The 18,149-nt window shown below is 35.0% G+C and overlaps 3 protein-coding genes across 5 annotated transcripts; 1 reads left to right on the top strand and 2 right to left on the bottom strand.

Moving 5' to 3' along the window:
- The first annotated feature begins 879 nt into the window (after positions 1-879).
- LOC111600094 (MOXD1 homolog 1) lies at positions 880-4,425 on the top strand. Its single transcript, XM_023316034.2, has 8 exons — positions 880-1,476; positions 2,241-2,396; positions 2,453-2,742; positions 2,801-3,096; positions 3,154-3,317; positions 3,375-3,894; positions 3,962-4,128; positions 4,187-4,425. The coding sequence occupies exons 1-8, from the start codon at positions 1,162-1,164 to the stop codon at positions 4,388-4,390; spliced, it is 2,112 nt and encodes a 703-aa protein (XP_023171802.2). The 5' UTR covers positions 880-1,161; the 3' UTR covers positions 4,391-4,425.
- A 176-nt stretch (positions 4,426-4,601) lies between these two features.
- LOC111600087 (serine/threonine-protein kinase Genghis Khan) lies at positions 4,602-11,749 on the bottom strand. Its single transcript, XM_023316027.2, has 11 exons — positions 11,638-11,749; positions 10,274-10,498; positions 9,726-9,997; positions 6,750-9,665; positions 6,414-6,690; positions 5,911-6,339; positions 5,624-5,830; positions 5,365-5,550; positions 5,142-5,235; positions 4,882-5,078; positions 4,602-4,770 (listed from the first exon to the last, which is right to left on the bottom strand). Exons 1-11 carry the CDS (start codon positions 11,669-11,671, stop codon positions 4,670-4,672), a joined length of 4,938 nt encoding a protein of 1,645 aa, XP_023171795.2. The 5' UTR covers positions 11,672-11,749; the 3' UTR covers positions 4,602-4,669.
- Positions 11,750-12,452: 703 nt separating this feature from the next.
- LOC111600130 (catenin delta-2) lies at positions 12,453-17,837 on the bottom strand. 3 transcript variants are annotated; one of them, XM_023316095.2, is made up of 4 exons: positions 17,678-17,837; positions 15,281-16,126; positions 14,625-15,181; positions 12,453-14,533 (listed from the first exon to the last, which is right to left on the bottom strand). In XM_023316095.2, the coding sequence occupies exons 2-4, from the start codon at positions 16,105-16,107 to the stop codon at positions 13,593-13,595; spliced, it is 2,325 nt and encodes a 774-aa protein (XP_023171863.1). In that variant the 5' UTR covers positions 16,108-16,126; positions 17,678-17,837; the 3' UTR covers positions 12,453-13,592. The 3 variants fall into 3 exon arrangements, with proteins under 3 accessions (XP_023171863.1, XP_023171864.1, XP_023171865.1); XM_023316096.2 differs by lacking the exon at positions 17,678-17,837 and adding an exon at positions 17,112-17,252; XM_023316097.2 differs by lacking the exon at positions 17,678-17,837 and adding an exon at positions 16,676-16,742.
- Between the last annotated feature and the right edge of the window lie 312 nt (positions 17,838-18,149).

Below are 18,149 nucleotides of genomic sequence, written 5' to 3'. Positions count from 1 at the left end.
ATACAAATTGTAAATATAATCACTGTTAATCTGTTTGTATCTTATTTATATAAATGAACCGATTTGTTTGGAAAGTGAAACATTTTCAACCGTAAGCATACAATATTTATGATTTCTATAGGCTACGACCATATGATTGCTAAAGGAATAAGATAAAGGTAAGCTTACTTAAGTCAACTGTTGAAAGACAGGAGATAATTCTTAAATACAAACACAAATGCCGCTATGGAAAGTGAATTTAGCTATAACTGGTTTTTATTTAATACAATTTTAAAAAACGATACAATCAAAAAGTTCAAAAAGTAAATTTGGTTATTAAGATTGCACTCATATATCAGAACCTATCGGACTGAATCACAGCAGATTTATAAGTAGCTTTATTTAGTGTATACATTTATACATATGTCTAGTAAATGGGGTCGACTATGGCTCTGTCTACTCTAATATGCAATTTTATAAAAACATATACCCATTTTTAATTGATACAACTTATAACAATGTCTGATGATATCGACATACGTTACGAGCGGAATTTCAAATTAACGTATGACAACGAAATGTATGCATATAAAATGTGTGTATATTCAAATTTATGTTGTCAGCTAAAATTAACCTGCATGTCGTTTATTTCTTTTAATATAAATATCACAATACAGATGATTCATTATATATTTGTATGAATATCTTTTAATACATACGTAAATTGCCTGATGTCGATATATATAGTAAATATAGTGTATCGACTATGATCATTCATTGATTGCATATCGATATTAATAGTCCTTGATATATCGTTTAAGTTTTTTGTAAATATTAAAATATCGATATTTTAACATTGATCATGTTTGAAAACGACACATACGTAAGTGTGTATGCGTGTGTATCTGTGTATGTGTGCATTTTCGTATGTATTTTTGAACGTTTGTGTATACCTGTGTATGCGCAAAAGGTGGTGTGTTTAGCTCCTTCAGAACATCTGCCGGCTTGTGAAATGATCTTTCCCCTGAAGCGTGTGCATAAGCGTAGTATTGAAGCCAAATTAAAACGGAAAAGGCGTGCAACAGAACAGAACAAAAGGCGCGTAGTTTTTAAGTGTCGATGATTTAAAAATAATACGATTCAAATAAAAAATTAAATTAAACAAACAAAGAAAAGTTCCAAATGTTGCTGCAACTATTCACAAAACTGTATATTATTGGCGTTTATGTATGGCAAAATGTTAACTGCGCGCATCATAGCGATGCACTTACACACAAATCATTGCGGCATCAGAACTGGCAAAGGCTAGAAATGATGGACAATAATGGATTATATTGGCTCGAGTGGCAAGTGAAGGAAAAGGATATTCACTTTAAAGTCACGGTTAATACTCGTGGCTTCGTTGGCCTGGGATTCTCGAAGAGAGACGCTCGCATGTCCACGGCAGATATGGTCTTGTTATGGGTGGACGATCAAACAGGAAAAGCAAATGCATTGGTGAGTATCATCGCTAAGAGTGCATTAAAAGTATACAAATATTTAAAATTTTGAAATTGAGTGATTTGTGATGCATTAAAGTGAACATAAATATTATTCAGGAATGCATTGCAGAGCTAAGGGCAGAATCAGCAAAAGGGTAGCCCTTGTATGTATGTGTGTATATATGTGAAAGTGAATGTGTTAGTGTACGTGAGCGAAAGTATGATACAAAAACTCGGAACTATGTTATGTACAGGGTGTCTTTTTTAGTCGTTCTTAGCTAACAGACGTAACATTCTTTTCATCATACTACATCAATAAATATATACATAAAATATATGAATAATCTATAAATATTATGCCGCTAAAGAGCAAATTCATATTCAATAACAATTAAATAGAATTGACCTAAAGACCGATAGAGATAAAGCTGGGTCAAGGTTCTGCGAATCCGCTTTCACAGCTCTATTGTGTTTTAATAAAATAGGTATATACGTATTCCATGTATGTATATTCTGCACTCTCTTGACAGCGTGTCATTGTCAACGTCTGTTATTTACATTAGGCACATTTGCGGCGGTAATTATCTTGAGTGGGCAAATAGATGACGCTGTTAAGTTCACCGATAAAAGATCTCTCTCATTTTGAAAGTCCTTTTAGGCTATACAGCTACATCTGTAATAATATACATACCTATTACCTATAGGTATTAGCTGGTTTATCTCTTTAAAGCACATATAACATATATATACATTTTAACATATATTTCTTTGTTTTTATAGGATTGTCACGGATCCATTGAATATCCGCACGGAGCACCTATACAAGATGATACGCAGAACTATCATGTTATCGACGGCAATCAAAATGAAACGCATACGTTTATTGAGTTCAAGCGCTTACTTGAAACCTGTGATCCCTACGATATGCCATTAACCGTATGTAAATGATCTTATATAGATTCCCAAAACATTTTGAATATACTTCTTTATAGCACGACACGATTAAGGTTTTGTGGTCTTTTGGCAATGAGGATCCCATACATGGAAATCTGGCTGGACATGGTCAGAATCGTGGTTCAAAGTCCATGCATTTACTGAATCCCATCTTCAGAAAACAAAGTATGACAGCCAAGCAGGTGACACACCAATGGGACATTGTTGTAAATAATGTTACACTCGAACCAACGATGGACACTCTCTATTGGTGCAAAATTGTCAGCGCCCCAATGCTGAAACATAAACATCATATTATCGGCTATGAGCCGTTACTAACTCATGTTTCGTAAGTAGCGAGTTCGAATGTGAAATAGATCAACTAATTATATATTGTAAAACTATAGAAAAACAGATGAAACCATTGTCCATCACATGACTCTATTTGAATGTTCCACGAAGTCCTATCCTGGTTCAGATTCCGGCTCCTGGGACGTTTGGGTCAGAAGCACGGGAACTGTGTGCAACAGCAACTCTTTGACGCCACGGGATTGGGACTCCTGTTCCACACCAGTTGCTGTTTGGTCCATTGGATCGTCAGGTCAATTTTTACCAGAACATGTTGGTATACCCATTGGTGGCTCAGCGGGCGTCAAGTATTATATGCTCGAAATACATTATGATAATCAGAAAGCTTTACGTGGTAAGTGGTGCGCTTACCACATCGATTAAGCATATATTACACTATTATAACTTACAGCCATTGATCATTCGGGATTTCGTATTCATTATACGCCCGAGATACGCACTAACGACGGAGGTATCATAATAAGTGGAGTTTCTATTTCCGACACCCAAATCATTCCTCCTGGTCAAAAGTTGTACCGTAATGTTGGCATATGTGGACCTTCGTGTTCAAATGTTGTAAGTTGAAAAGGTTCTTAAAATGTTTTATGTTTGTTTCAAGGTCAATCATTTCAGTTGTTTCCCGAAGATGGCATTAACATCATATCTGGCACTCTACACACGCACCGCGCTGGTCGCAAAATGAGCCTGCGGCATATTAGAGGGGGCAAAGAATTGCCACGCATCATTGAGGATGAAAACTATGATTATAAATATCAGCAATTTCATCAGTTGGCCAACGAGACGATCGTTTTGCCCGGCGATTACATTATTACAGACTGTGCCTATGAGACAATGCATCGCAAACGAACCACATTCGGTGGTTATTCAACGAAACAGGAAATGTGTTTATCTTTCATCACGTACTACCCGAAAATTGAGCTAGCCGGCTGCTACAGCATGACCCCGGTGCGTGAATTCTTTGAGATGTTTGGAGTCAATCAATTCTACTCATTGAATATGACAGATGTCGAAAACTTATTTCTGTACAATGGAAATTTATTGGATTACATGCCCAATACGGTATACAGCAAATCGAAGACAAATCACACAGATATGACCGCTGAAGACATAGTCGTGGAAGGATCTCTATTAAGTATGCAAATTAAAATAAATATTTATATATTTTGTAACTAATTTTTCTTATCTATCCCGTGTTTTAGATAAACTGATTATTTCGGATCCTGTGGAGTTTCATGATCGCACTTTCCTTTCACATTTGAATCAGCTTCCTTGGTCGGAACCGTTGTTTACCAAGCGTGTGGAATATGCCATGATTACCGGCAAACATATGACTTTTTGCCGTGTCTCTAACGAGTCAATGTCCATTGTAAGTTCAGTTTTGTTTTACAAACACAAGATAATTAAAAATTCTGCGTTTATTTCAGCCCTCCGAGATAATACGCTACCCTAACTTTACCACGTTTGTAAAGCCACCCAGTAGCTGCACCTACAACTTGTTCATTGATAGCATTCAAATTAAATCAAGCGGTTCGAGATCTATTGCACATTTCTCATTGAGCTTGCTGCTCGTCCTCATTTGTCTAAGGAAGCAATACCAAATGCCCTTTAGATCAGGGATCCGGGGATGAAATATTATAAGTCATCATTAATTTTAGTTTTAAACCCAAAGACATAGTTGCTTATAATCATATTTGTATAATAATTTATATTTAAATAAAGTTGATTTAAGAAAACGTGTTGATTTGCAGAATTGATTTGCATTCAAGAAAATGGACTCAATTCTTCATGCTAATTAATCAATCACTGACCGAGGTCTTTATAAAGTGCTATGCATTAGGTTATTATAAGCGAATTTGATTTGTTCGAGTTTATTCGGCATTCGGTTAAATTAATATGGAGATTACAATTTAATCAATATTATTTAGGTCATCAAAAATTAACGTGCCTATTGGGCTGGGAGTCCTAGATGGCATATTGTCATTACCAAAATCTTCAGAGTTACCATCGGCTAGAAAGAACAAAACAGATTTCGTTTAATTCATATACAAAAATACAAATATAATTTTACTATGTCACAATCCCCTTAAATTATAAATCTTTATTAATTTTTAACACATACCTTGATCCAGAAAGTTACATTTTCTTATTTGGTTCACGGAATTTAACGAACTTATGGTTTGTTTACTTGTGTGTTCGGCTGTCTCTAGGGTCGTTGGTAAGTCCAATAACCTTTGATTTTGAATACCATCGCCTGGCCCCATATGGGAAATATGATTGAAATTTGTTGGGCCAGATATCATCTTTGATCTTCGATCACTGAAATTAAAATTCAATTGAATTACAATTTTGTTAAATACACAAATTGAACTTTATAATTACCTTTTAACGGTTTTATTTATTTCTCTTATAGAAAATCTACGTTTAATATTGCTGACTCCTTTTTGGTCACTATCATGATACTGCAAAAGCCCCTCTGTAAAGAAAAATGGATTTGAAAACATTACTAATTTTTAGATCTAATCTATTGTCATTGACACCACCATATTATTAGCGGTAGTTGTAAGTTTTATCATCTGCGTGATTTGTTATATTTGCTACTTACTTGTATGAATATTAGCTAAGTACACAATCAGAGGTGTATCATTTATTGATGTTAAAACAACATTTCCTATATTGTTTAGAGGAAGCGATTGTTTTATACCAATAGATTGAACCCACTCAGATGTTTGTGTGTTAAATATATCCAAATGAGTTTCTGAGAATACCAAAAGATGACCGTCGGAATAGGCTGAAAGTAACAATATAATAATTTAATATATTCTTAGTGCTTACAATTAAATTACTAGACTGCAAAGACTTACTTATATAAGTGGGGAAAGCTGGATACATAATTTCCCTGTCGCGTGATTTGCGACCTTGCAAGTCTACGTATATTGCAAGAGTTTGAAATACTAATAGATATTCTCCAAAGGTTCCACCGGTCGGGGATAATATTTCAATTACTCTAACTGCATCAACGCCAGAATAATTCAAAAATGCGCATAGTTGATTTTCTGGATGAACAAGGGCTAAGAAAGAAATTTCGAAGATTATTAAGTAATCAGAACCGTATTTATAAAATGTAATAGTAAATGAATAAGTAACTTACACATTGCTGTCGCCTCTCCCCGCAGGAAATAGGCTGTAAATCCACTTTGATGGGCAACAACTAGACGCATATCTGACAGTATTTGCAGATGTTGAGCAAGATATCCGATCGTGAACTCGCAAGTCTTTTGGTGTCTTGTACGCGTGCGATTTATTTCATACACAATGATTTGTGTGTGGTTATTGGGTCGCTTTAACGCAATGATAAACGAATACACAATACTTGGATAACGTCGTATGATTCCGGTACAAGCGGAAATGCAGTTCTTAGACTCCATGACCTTTATCCATTCGACGTCGCTTGCCTCCAATGCTCTTATAGGTAAAAGCCTCAAATGTCGCTGCTTTCCGCAAAGAATAACAATTATCTGCTCCTCCTCAATGTACCACAATTGCAGAATTTTCTTTGTTTCGCCAATTCGCGCAATTTCTGAATGAAAAATTAAAAAGATTTTTTATAGTAGACGAAATATTTGACTACTTTGATATGCATTTATTCCTTACCATATTGATCCAAATTGATGTAAAACAATCCGTCTTCAGTTCCTAGTAAAATTTGATTCGCATAAGTTATAACAGAACACAGAGCGTTTCGTATAATCGACAAGGTATTATCCAATATTTCGTTAACTTTGTAAATGGCCGTATTTGGTAGATTATTTCGTTTTAAAATTCGATGAAGTTCGCCCAATGCAATTATCCATTTGGACTTTTCAGATTCATTATCAGCCAACATTAGAGTGCTCAATGAGATTCCTCCTTCAATGAGAGCGGTTTTTATCTGAAATTAAGTACGACGGTTAATGAGGATTGGAAACGATTAAAGTATTTACAAGTTACCTTAAAAATACAGGGAACATCCTTTTTAGCAGCATGAATGACATCACTTTCTCGTACGCTGCCAACAGAGAATTCTGGATCCCGCATATCTAACACTTGGGACACACTTACACTAGGTAATGCACATCGATCCGTAGATATATCATACAAAAACAATTTAAAGTCACAGACGACCACAAATTGACGAATCCAGCCCCTTTTAATGACTCCCGATTTGGGCACCTTAACATAGCCTTCATATGCTGTTCCAATTCCTCTTGTCGGATCGATGCCTAATGGTCTCTTGGTTTGATCCATGGGCACTGGACACATGGTCGGCACTCTTTGACAGCAGACAGTATGGCAGGCAAATCCGCAAATTTCACAAACAACACCTTGCCTGGTTAAGCCTACCATTAAAGAAGTGCAGTGATTACATTTGGTAGGACTACTAAATGTTCGAACAAGAAACTGATGAATCGAGGTGTTGCTGCTCGTTTTCTTTTTTGATTCCTCATAGTTCAGGCTGTGCTCTGATCTTATATCGTCGTTTATAGCAGCATTTTTGACACTTAAGTTGTCCTTGCCTGGCTTATGTGAATACTTCGACTCATAGTTGAAAAGCATGCCAGGATTCGCAGCTTGAAACAAATTAGATGCTGATGAGATACTGTCCCTGGCATCGTTAACGTACGACTCTTCAGAGTCTATAACATCTGTGTTTATAGACATATCCTTGAAGAAGGCGTTGTTATGATGCGATGCTTTATTTAAAAACGATTCCGAATATCCAAGTTCAATTTTCTGTAAGTCTCTCAGCTCGACTTCTTTCTTCTTCAAGTCATATAAAATCGACTCGCATCGTTTTTTATAATCAACAGCTTCTTTTTGGGTAGAAATAAGTTCAGCTCTAGTTTGACTTAGCTCGTCGGCGATGAATGCCTTTGCCTGAATTTCGCGTTGCAGAGCACTTTGCAGATTAAGCAATTCCATTTTATCCAGCTTTTGGGATCGTCTGTTTCGCCAGTTCTTATGATCAACTGCATTGTTATTCAAGGTTCCCACATGCTTAAGATATTCGATTTCTTCGGTCATTTTTGTAGCCAGCGCCTGTAAATAACTACGAGCATCTCTTTCATCCGATACCCATTGAATAATTTCTGCCATTTGCAGTTCCCAATGATTTATTGCATCTCGTTTCACTTGCAACTCCTTCAATATTTGAATTTCATCGGCCTGCAAGTCTCGTAGATTTTTACATTTCACGCTCACTTCTGTGTTCAGACGTTGCTTCTCCTCGTACCACGTTGATTTCTCTACATCATATCGCTTCTGCAATTCCAAAATCGCTTCTGCTGAATCGGCAATATAGTCAGGAGTGCATTTGATTTTTTCATGTGCTTGCTGCAGCTCTTTGGAAAGTATTGCGTTGGCCGTTTCCAATTCGCTTAGCTGTTCCTTTAGTGCATCCAGTTCGAGATTATTCCGTGCCTGCTGATGACTTAGCTTCTCCGCATATTGAAGTTCTACGCGTTCCAGTTCGTAAGCTGCCATTCCCGACGGTATACTTGTGGGAGTTGTTGAATCAACATTTGGTATCGATTTGCGATAATCAATTTGTAGCTTTCGACAGCATTCTTCGGCGTGCTCTCTTATTTTTTTCTCTTTGGACGCCTCGTTTACAGCATCTTCAATATGCAGTTCGAGCTCTCTACGAGTCTTATCGGATTTACGCAACTCGTTTCTCAAGCTATCATTTTTTTGGATAGCCGCATCGAGCTCTTCTTCCTTATCTCTAACCTGCCTCGAGAGTTTTTGTTTTTGGTTTCGAAGTTCAGTGAGTTTTTCAGTAACTTCTGAGTATTCCATCATTGCCACATTTCGCTGAGATATTGTTTCTTTCAGCTCAGCTTCTTGGATTTGCAGCCTTTCAACTACTTCATTATACTTTGCGGATAGTTCATTTTTTTCATGTTTACATGTAACTAATTGTTCGTTTAATGTTTTGATTTGTTTATTGAGTGATTCGGTCGATTTGTCTGTATCTTTCGACTGTTTATTACTCGAAACAGAATTTCCAAGACTTTCGTCGAAAACAGATGTTTGGGGTTTACTATCAGGAAATAAGTCAACTGTTTTCAAGTCTGCTGTACAATTATTTTGAGAAAATGTAAATCCAATAAATGGCAAATGGAATCCAGAAAAAGCCGGATTAGATGAGGGAGGAATTGAGTCAATTAATCTAACGTCATTATCGTCAACATCGAAATTGGATGTATCTGTTGGGCTCGAAACTTCCGGTATATAAGGCGCCAGTCCAGTCCTTATATTTTCCCAATCAATGCCTTCAAACCATGTGTGTTCCATAAAATCACGTAGTCCTTTCTGACCAAGCCGCGTTTCAGGTATACAAATTAGTTTGCGAAGTAGATCCTTAGATGCTTCAGATAACTTACAGTGTGTAGTATCTTGAGCAGGTAAATTAAAGCAATTCTGATGATTCATAATCTTTCCATAGGTTTCCACTAAGCTCTCTGCATAAAATGGTGTTTCTCCATATAACATTTCGTACATGCATACACCAAGTGACCACCAATCACATTCGGTTCCATAACGTCCTTTTCCATCCTCCATAGCTCTTAGAATTTCGGGCGATATATAATCGGGTGTTCCCACAGCAACATTTGACTGAACGGTACCATCCTTATCCAAACGTAAACAGGAACCAAAATCTGCCAGCCGCACGTGTCCACGTTTGTCCAACAAAACATTGTCCGGTTTTATATCTCTATGAACATACTTCAGTTGATGAATACTATTTATTGCCAAGATCATTTCGGTAATATAAAACTTCGCCATATCCTCTGGTAGTTTATCCTCGAATTTGCTCAACAACGTTAATAAGTCGCCGCCGCAGTAATAGTCCATTACCAGGTACTACAATAAAAATTATAAATTAATTAATAATTTAATAAATTAATTTAAGCTAAAGCATACCAAATTTATATTATCCTGAAACGCATAGTGCAAATTTGTTATCCACTGACGATCTCCGAGGACCAGCACGTCTCTTTCTTCGCGAAAACATGCCGTCTCCGCACGCTTCAGCATTTCCCATTTGTTCAATATTTTCATGGCAAATATGTTCTCCGATGACAACATACGAACAACACAAACTTCACCAAATGCTCCACGTCCGATTATTTTTAAGATTTCAAAATCTTCACGCGTCAGCCGAAGCTTCCTGACAATGTGAACAAACGGCTTAGCTGAAATCGGCAATAAAAATGGGGCATATCATTTTGGGCTTAACGATTATGTATATTACAGGTTTATTAGTTATTATTGGTCTATTCATGTCTTGAAGCATGTAAGTTAGCCATTATTTGAAATAATTAGGACTTATCAAATATCCGACTATAATTCCCTGTAATCTCTTGCTGTAGCTCTACAAATACGTACAACTAAACGTAGCGCGCCGACCGCGATTCTTGCCCAAGTCCCATACAATTAAAGATATACAAACTTTCTAAGTTAAAACTTACCAAGTTTCAGAAAATCTGATACACTTTTTTCTCTTCGAAGGGACGAGTTACTGCATTCATCATAAAGTAGTATGAATGTATCCAATAAAGCGTCCATAGAAAATTGGTGCCCCTTAAAATTATCTTCTAAATTTAGGCTATGGTTCAACTTCTTATCGCCATCTGGTTCACTTAAAAATGACTCCAACAGTGCGAGCCTCTTATTGCAGCTTAAGGTGAGAATATCTGAAAAATAGAATACAAGTTATTATAATGTTTAAAATATTGAAATATTTTTATTAGCCTCTTTATCATCCAAATGTAACCTAAAGAACTCTAGGGATGTTAAGCATACTTGATCCTATAAAATTGTCTGACATTCTAATAGTACCGGATCCCAGGAGTTACTTTTGATGAAGTTCGACGATCGATCATTGTTTTAAAAAGGTCGAAAATCGAATCAATTCAAATTCACTTGATGATTTCACGAATGTACATAATGGGAACAATATATACACATAAGTTTGAGTTGTCACTCTAAACCGATATTGCGATTCGCCACGCCCAAGTGGGCGTATGCGACATTATCTGAGCTCAATATCAAACGAGGCCACACATGAATATATAATATTATCTCTAGCTCTGTCTTCAGGTAAACAGGCGAAGGCACGGCAAGACATTCCACAGCCACTATATACTCAATTCACTGCGTGAGCGGCTATAAAAAGTTTCATCTGATCGAATTCGTAACACGTCTCGTATGATAATTTGCAGGAACACAATGAGAGGGTAGCTGATAAGGCAAAAGAAAGGTTTTAATATCGTGATTTCAACGAAGGGGGTCTCTGAATATTACATCTGCGGCGTGGACCCCATCGAATTCTCCGTTACAAATTAGTAATATTGCCATTTATAAAACTTGCATGAATCACGGAGTACATCGCAGTATGATGGAATTATTTATAAATTATCACAAATATTTTATACAAGGATTGAGATCTAGGAAAAACTGTTGGTTTTCATTGCATTAATGTGTGTACATGTGTATTTATGTCAGCACGAACAGTCGTTATATGCATATACTTATGTATGCATATTATATTTGGTATGATTTTGTGTATATACATACATACATTTATATGTGACGTAGAATTTGCAGACATTTGTATTTGTTTATGCACATACATATGCACATATATGCATATATCTTCGTTCATCTTACTCAATATATACAAATACATAAGTGTGTAAGCAGTCGCATACTTATGTACATGCATATATAAATGTCTGCAAGTACACTGGATATAAATGTACATTATACATATGACTTTATTGTAACATAAGTAGTTTCGATTCAACTACTTATTAACTTTAAACTAAATTACCACCAAGCTCAGGTAAGGAGGTTTCATATTCCATTTTATAAATGTTTATTTGGAGAATTCATATCCACAAGGCAGTTGAAAAACAATGTAAAAGCCGACTTATACTGCCAGGGATGGAATATGCTATTATTATATATTCGATTTGAACACTCGGAGAAAAACTCTTGTCGATTAAAAATATATATTCGATTACTTTTAAAAAATACAACAAACATTAAGATAATAACATGTTTCTACTGACTGCGTTTCCAACTAAATCAATCGATTTGAGATCTATCGATAAGACTCTTTCTCTTAATGAAATTGAAAATTTATTAAGCAAAAAATCGTTTACTAATATAATTCATGAATTAGCATTAATGAACATATTGATGTCTTCATTGCTATTATTCTATATTTACGTAAAATTCACGAAACATAAATTTTTCCTGTTATATTTCTACATCCGGGTTTTCCTCAAACCCGCTATCGCTATAAGTCAATATCATTTAACTCTTTGAACCCTTCATACATTAAGACTCTTTTATATAGTTAGTGTTACGATGTATGCTTTGCTTTGCCATCGCCCTCCGAATTATGCAGGTCTGCGAATTGTTAAGTAGAGTGTGAAGCAATGAATAACTTTTGCGACATATCTGAAATAATTTCGCAAATTTGCAGGCCAACAACGTGTTCAGAAACAAGAAAACTTTTCATTAATTATTATTGATATAAAATTGTATTTAATAATTTGTTTTTGGAAATGTTTATAATGGAAATCAGAAAATAAATATAATTAATTTTTACAACAAAAGTCCAAAATAATTATTGTTGTTTAATATATAGAGTAAAAATCAATAAATAATTAATTAAGTTAATATTTTTATGCAATACTCACGACCGTTACGGCCTCTGATTATAAGCCCTACCCAGTGTAATTTTTGTTTTTAATTGTGTAACAATATATACATACATAAATCTACACGAATAATCTAATTCTTTTATTATGTAGTCAAATGCATACAGTCGGTGTGAAATGAATTACACCTCTTATAATTATTTTAATCGGTACTAATCTTAGTAAGTATAAGTAATAAGAAAAACAATACAATTTAAATACAATAACTTAGGAAACACAAAATTTGTTCTTTGGGGTCTTATATTTAATCTAAGGGCGGTCTAACGCTTAGCTCCAGAAAGTTTTTGATCCATTAAGATATATTCGAAAACAAAATATATATATACTATCTCTAAACTTAAGAAATAATATAGACACACTTTAGAGCAACCCATTTACGTTCCTGATATAATTTAAGGCCTAAGAATCAATGGTGATCAAATCAAATGTGGAATAGCTTCATTGCCATAATCTTATCATAAAGCAAAACCGTCTCGAGCAATCCAATCGCTGAGATTTCATACATATGTGGACTAAACTTTTTACAATATTTTTATTCATGGAATCTAGAGAAATGTAATTAAAAAGAGTTAAGAAGTTCGTAAACTGTGTCAAGTTATGGGATTTACATTAATTTTTTAAGATAATCATGAAAGCTTTCGACCATTTTAAGAGAATTTACTGAGTGGCGAAACCCATGTATACTCTTTCTTCTTTCCTGGTAGTATCCCTCCTAGGCACCCATTTTAAAGATTTGTAATTTGAGTTCATTTTGGAAAATGAAGAAAATGTTTGGATGCTTAATCCTTAAATTTTATCAAATATGTTTCCCACATATTTTATAGTTATATTACTTTGCATTGATATGTATATTAAGTTTAGTCGTATCCGAAAAATAAAAAAAGTAAAAAAATGGAAATTTTAACAAACAGATCTTTCTTTCATTCAATTTACCACCTTAGAGAAAAGTATAAAGCCCCAGTAAAACAATTATTTTTTCACCTCTTAGTTATTTTAAGAGTTATATAGTGTGTATATATAACTAGTAAAATAAAAAAAATTAAAACAAATATACACTTTATAATTGTTTTCGAACCATTTCGGACAACAATGCGGAATCGTTGCTGGACATGACAGCTCCAGGTGGTGCATCTTTATTTCTATAAGATGAATTCGGGGCACGTTGAATTGTTCGATCCTCGTAACGCGTTCGTCCCTGAGATGCCATTGGTCTATTTAGAGTATTGTTAGCATTATTTGGTGAGCTTGGCGGGGTGCTGTGTGCTGCAAAGTGTTTATTAACAAAGTCCTGTTCCTTCCACCCATTCTTTTTATATACTTCACGCAGCTCATGATGCTGCCACATTGTGTACAAAACTTGACTGGCAAACTTTATAACGCATGTAGTATATTGTTCTTTGCGTCTTGTTATATTCATTAGTCTATCTACACCACCTGCGTCTAAGAGTGAACGCGCAAACTCTGGATTCTTTTTGATGACTTCATTTATAGTTGCCAATACTGCCGTGATGGTATCGTCTGACGTATTTTGATCATGTTGAGCGTTTCCAGATGGTAGTTTTTGGACTAAATCACGCATAGCGTACTTTCCAATCAATTCTTTGTTTCGTTGGTCAATAGCAAGATTGCGCAGTGCTGTGGCAACGGCACAAACGACACGATCAACTTCCATACGCAAAAGTTCGACCAGTATCGGAAGACCTTTCTCTTTGCGCACAGTTGCTCGAATATCAATGCTCGGTTGCCAGTAGCAAGCCGACAAATTTTGAATTGCACCAGCAGCGGCTTCAAGTGTTTCTGGATTTGAACAGCTTTGCAGCAGCGAAAGATAGAATTGCACCACTTCCGGTTGCCATAGTTGTTCATATCCCTTATTGGTTTTATTGTTTGTTCTTGAATTCTTTGCATATTCCGTTGAAAATATATAGTCTTGTTGCGACTCATTCAATGCCAAGTCCTTCTTTTTTTTACTTGTTCCAAAGCAGCCCAAGTTTTCACCTGAAAACAATGTGTTATAATACAACAATTCAATTTAACATATATATGGTCAAATATTAGACATATATAAACGATATATTACTTTGCTTACCTTTCGAAGAGGATGGGACAGTCCTTTCCTGTATAATAAACGGATGCTTATCGTAGTTGGGATCTTCAACTTCTTGGCATCGATACGACAGATTGCGAAGAATGCAAACGCAATTCTCAACTGTTTTATTTCCAATGTTATTCTTCTCAATCGATGATCGAACTACGTAAAGCAGAGACTCGACCAAGTTTTCGCAGTTACGAAGGCATTCTCGCGCATGTTCTCCAGCTGAGCTGACATTTCTTAAAACTCCCGAAGCATTGCGAAATACAGTGGAGAAACATGTCTCTCCGCAACAAATAGGATCCCATCCTGAATGGGGTTTTATTACATTACATACTATAGCAGCCAGCGCCTCATCAATAATTGACCGTTTAATGTCTTCGCACGAGGACATATTCCATAAGACTCCAGTTACCAATTCTTTAACCTCAGTTTCCTGCGACCGGCAAAGAAGATGCACCAAGGCTTCGATTCCGCCAGCATTTTTAATTCCACGTTTATTTTCATCATTTTGCCTGCCATACGACAGATTGCGCAATGCTCCACAAGCATTTCTATAAAAATACAAAAACAAATAGGAAAAATTTATTAAGTTTTATGATTTTTCTTATTTTATAATTTTCATTAAGATATAGCTTAATCTCAGCACTTACTTATGAATTTCTGGAGCATCATACGATAATAATCGAATTAATGGTGGTATTCCTCCTAATGTTCTTGTACGCTGTTTGTTCGGATCATCCATGTAGCACAAATGCTGCAGATATGCAGCAGCATTCGCTTTTATAGCATTATTAGGATTACTTAGAAAGCTTATAACTTCGGAGAGGTTCGGGTCACGCCACCTCATTGTTGAACATAGATCACTGTCCGATCCACCAATGAAATCCTCTTTCTCGCCAACTCTAGGCGGCACAGTGTTAAGAGAGCTTGTGGCGAATGGTACTAACTTGAAATCGCCTTGACTTTCAAAAGATCTACATTGAGAATCAATAGCTGATTCAGATCCATTTAAGTTATTATCGAATGGACGTGAAGCAAATTGTTTCATATTTGCACTGACACCCGGCAATCCATAATTGGAATCTGCAGTATAACCATATGGTATAGCTGGCTCGTCTGTATAATGTGGCTCTAGCCCACATGGCGGTAAGCCAGGCAAGCCAAAATCGGCTCCTTCATCAAACTGTGGTGCTTGTATATACCGCACGGTCGGCACTAAGGTATGGGCTTCCATACCAGGAATGGTCACTTCTTGAGAAGCGGTTTCTATTTTACTCTGAGATCCAATTGTAGAGCAATGGGGATTAATGCGCGTGAGCGTCCCCATGCCAGTTGGCTTTGAAATATATAACGGTGCATTTGTATATCCGGCAGCGGTGTATTGCTCAAAGTTCTGAAAAGCTGAATACTGGGCTTGTATATGGCCCGCCTCCGTTACCAACGACTGTTCCAAATTTGAATTTGGCTGGGGATTCATTTTGAAGCTTGTGTAAAATCTGAAAATAAGGAAAACACATTTAAAAGTTAATAAACAAAATATATATGTTACCAATAAAAAGAAACTGGGATGTATTTTAATTTATAAATAATTAATATACAATGTTTTACTTTTTATTGGCTACGAGATTTGGAGACTTGGCATGAACATTCACTGATGAAATCTATTCGAATCTATATGTTTATCTAATTTTTCTGTATGTAACCAATTTTCGATTGATTTTTACCTGAATTTCTAGGACCAATTTATTCTAATCAGATTCCATACAGGCTAATCCATCCATGCATCCATGTAAACTGCATTAACTAAGCTTTCCCACAATAATTTGGTACTTTTTACTATATACATGGAAATATTAACTAATATACTTTAATCTAGTGATTTTTAGTCAATTTTGTGTGTTAGCAACCTGTAAAATCAGCTGATTGATATTAAAGTATCTTTCACTTGTCTTGTATTTTACTTTTACTTGGATTAAGACTTTCTTTTAATTATCTGTTGATACATATAAACGCACAAACACATGCATACATAAATATATACATACACAAATGCACTTGAGTAGCCGCCTCTATTTAGTGTGCGCAGATTGAAACCATTATTTCCAAAATATAGTTGTACAGCCCCAAACTGAGTTCAACTTTAAGCTTATCTGTTGAAGTCATTGGATAATGTCTGACTAAGAGCAAAGCGTATAAAACTATAGTTTTGTATGGGAGTATGTGTATATGTGTATGTATATGAGTATATGTAAATATATATTTATATATAAACACTGGTTAATGAGCATATCTATATGTATATATATATATAGGTATGCTTGTATATTCATAAACATTAATGCATTTGCATACCGAACAATTTTGTTGTGAATCAAAAACAGAAAGCTTTACATGTATGCTCATACATATTTAAACTTTTTTCCTCTAATACAAAGATAATTCTGGTTTGTACAATTTTTTTTGACATAAACCTTAGCTTACCGTTAAGTGTGAATTTAAGTATAGTTTTACAAACACTTTGAGGGACACATAATCTCAAAAAGCCACGCCCCTTTAAGATAAGGTTGTGTGTTAATATTTATTACATTTATATATGTATAAATGCATTTATGGAGTTATTGCACACTTTAAAAAAATTAATGAATCATTAGAAATATAAATTTTACATAATATTTATCACGAATATTGTATTTGCGACTCACTAATACCGACTTTGTAAAGCGGTTTTTGTATCTGCATATATGTACATACTAAAAATATCGATTTTTCGCAGATTCACTTCCACTTTGACACAAATGCACATATATCTATACACATTTGTATATAAACATGATTTCCACAATTTCTACTGCAAATTTTAGTATTTTAATCCATAATGAATAACTTTCATAACATTTTCGTACAATGTAAATTGTTCCTAAACATTGATTGAATACGTGTGTATCTGAATATTCACACACACAAATATCCATGTAGGCATCATTTCGTTGATATATGATGTAAACATACTTATAATTTAAGCTTGAATTTTAGTATTTTTTACTCACCTTAGATATACAAGAAAGATATGATAGCATTCATATTAATTGGAAAGTATGCGAGGCAATTTCTGACTTTAATACAACTTGAACAGTACTTTACCAATATTATTCTTTTGTCTGCTTATTCAAATCGGAGTTGTTCGCGTATTTCTCAAAGTACGCGATTTTACCAGTTCTTTTGAAAAAATTGAACGTCGCTTTTGGATTGCTTGGACATGGAACATGTTAATTCGATGATCCAAATAGAAGTTAAGCCGTTATTTAACTTAAATTCTACTAAAGTTTTGAAATTAGTAACTATTTTGCACTTCATTTTCTGCTGTATAAAATACTTTTTAAAATAAATTTATTAAATATCGTTTTTCAAGCAAAGTCGAGAAATTTACTAAAACTTCTATAGAAAACTCTTTCAAATACTTCAGCTATGATAACTAATAGTAAAACAAATTAAGACAGCAATATAACAAATTTTAAAATA

Source organism: Drosophila hydei, unplaced genomic scaffold (genome assembly GCF_003285905.1).
Source record: "Drosophila hydei strain 15085-1641.00,03,60 unplaced genomic scaffold, DhydRS2 tig00008130-arrow-arrow-pilon, whole genome shotgun sequence".
NCBI classification, from domain to species: domain Eukaryota; kingdom Metazoa; phylum Arthropoda; class Insecta; order Diptera; family Drosophilidae; genus Drosophila; species Drosophila hydei.
This window is presented reverse-complemented; position numbering and strand designations above follow the sequence as displayed.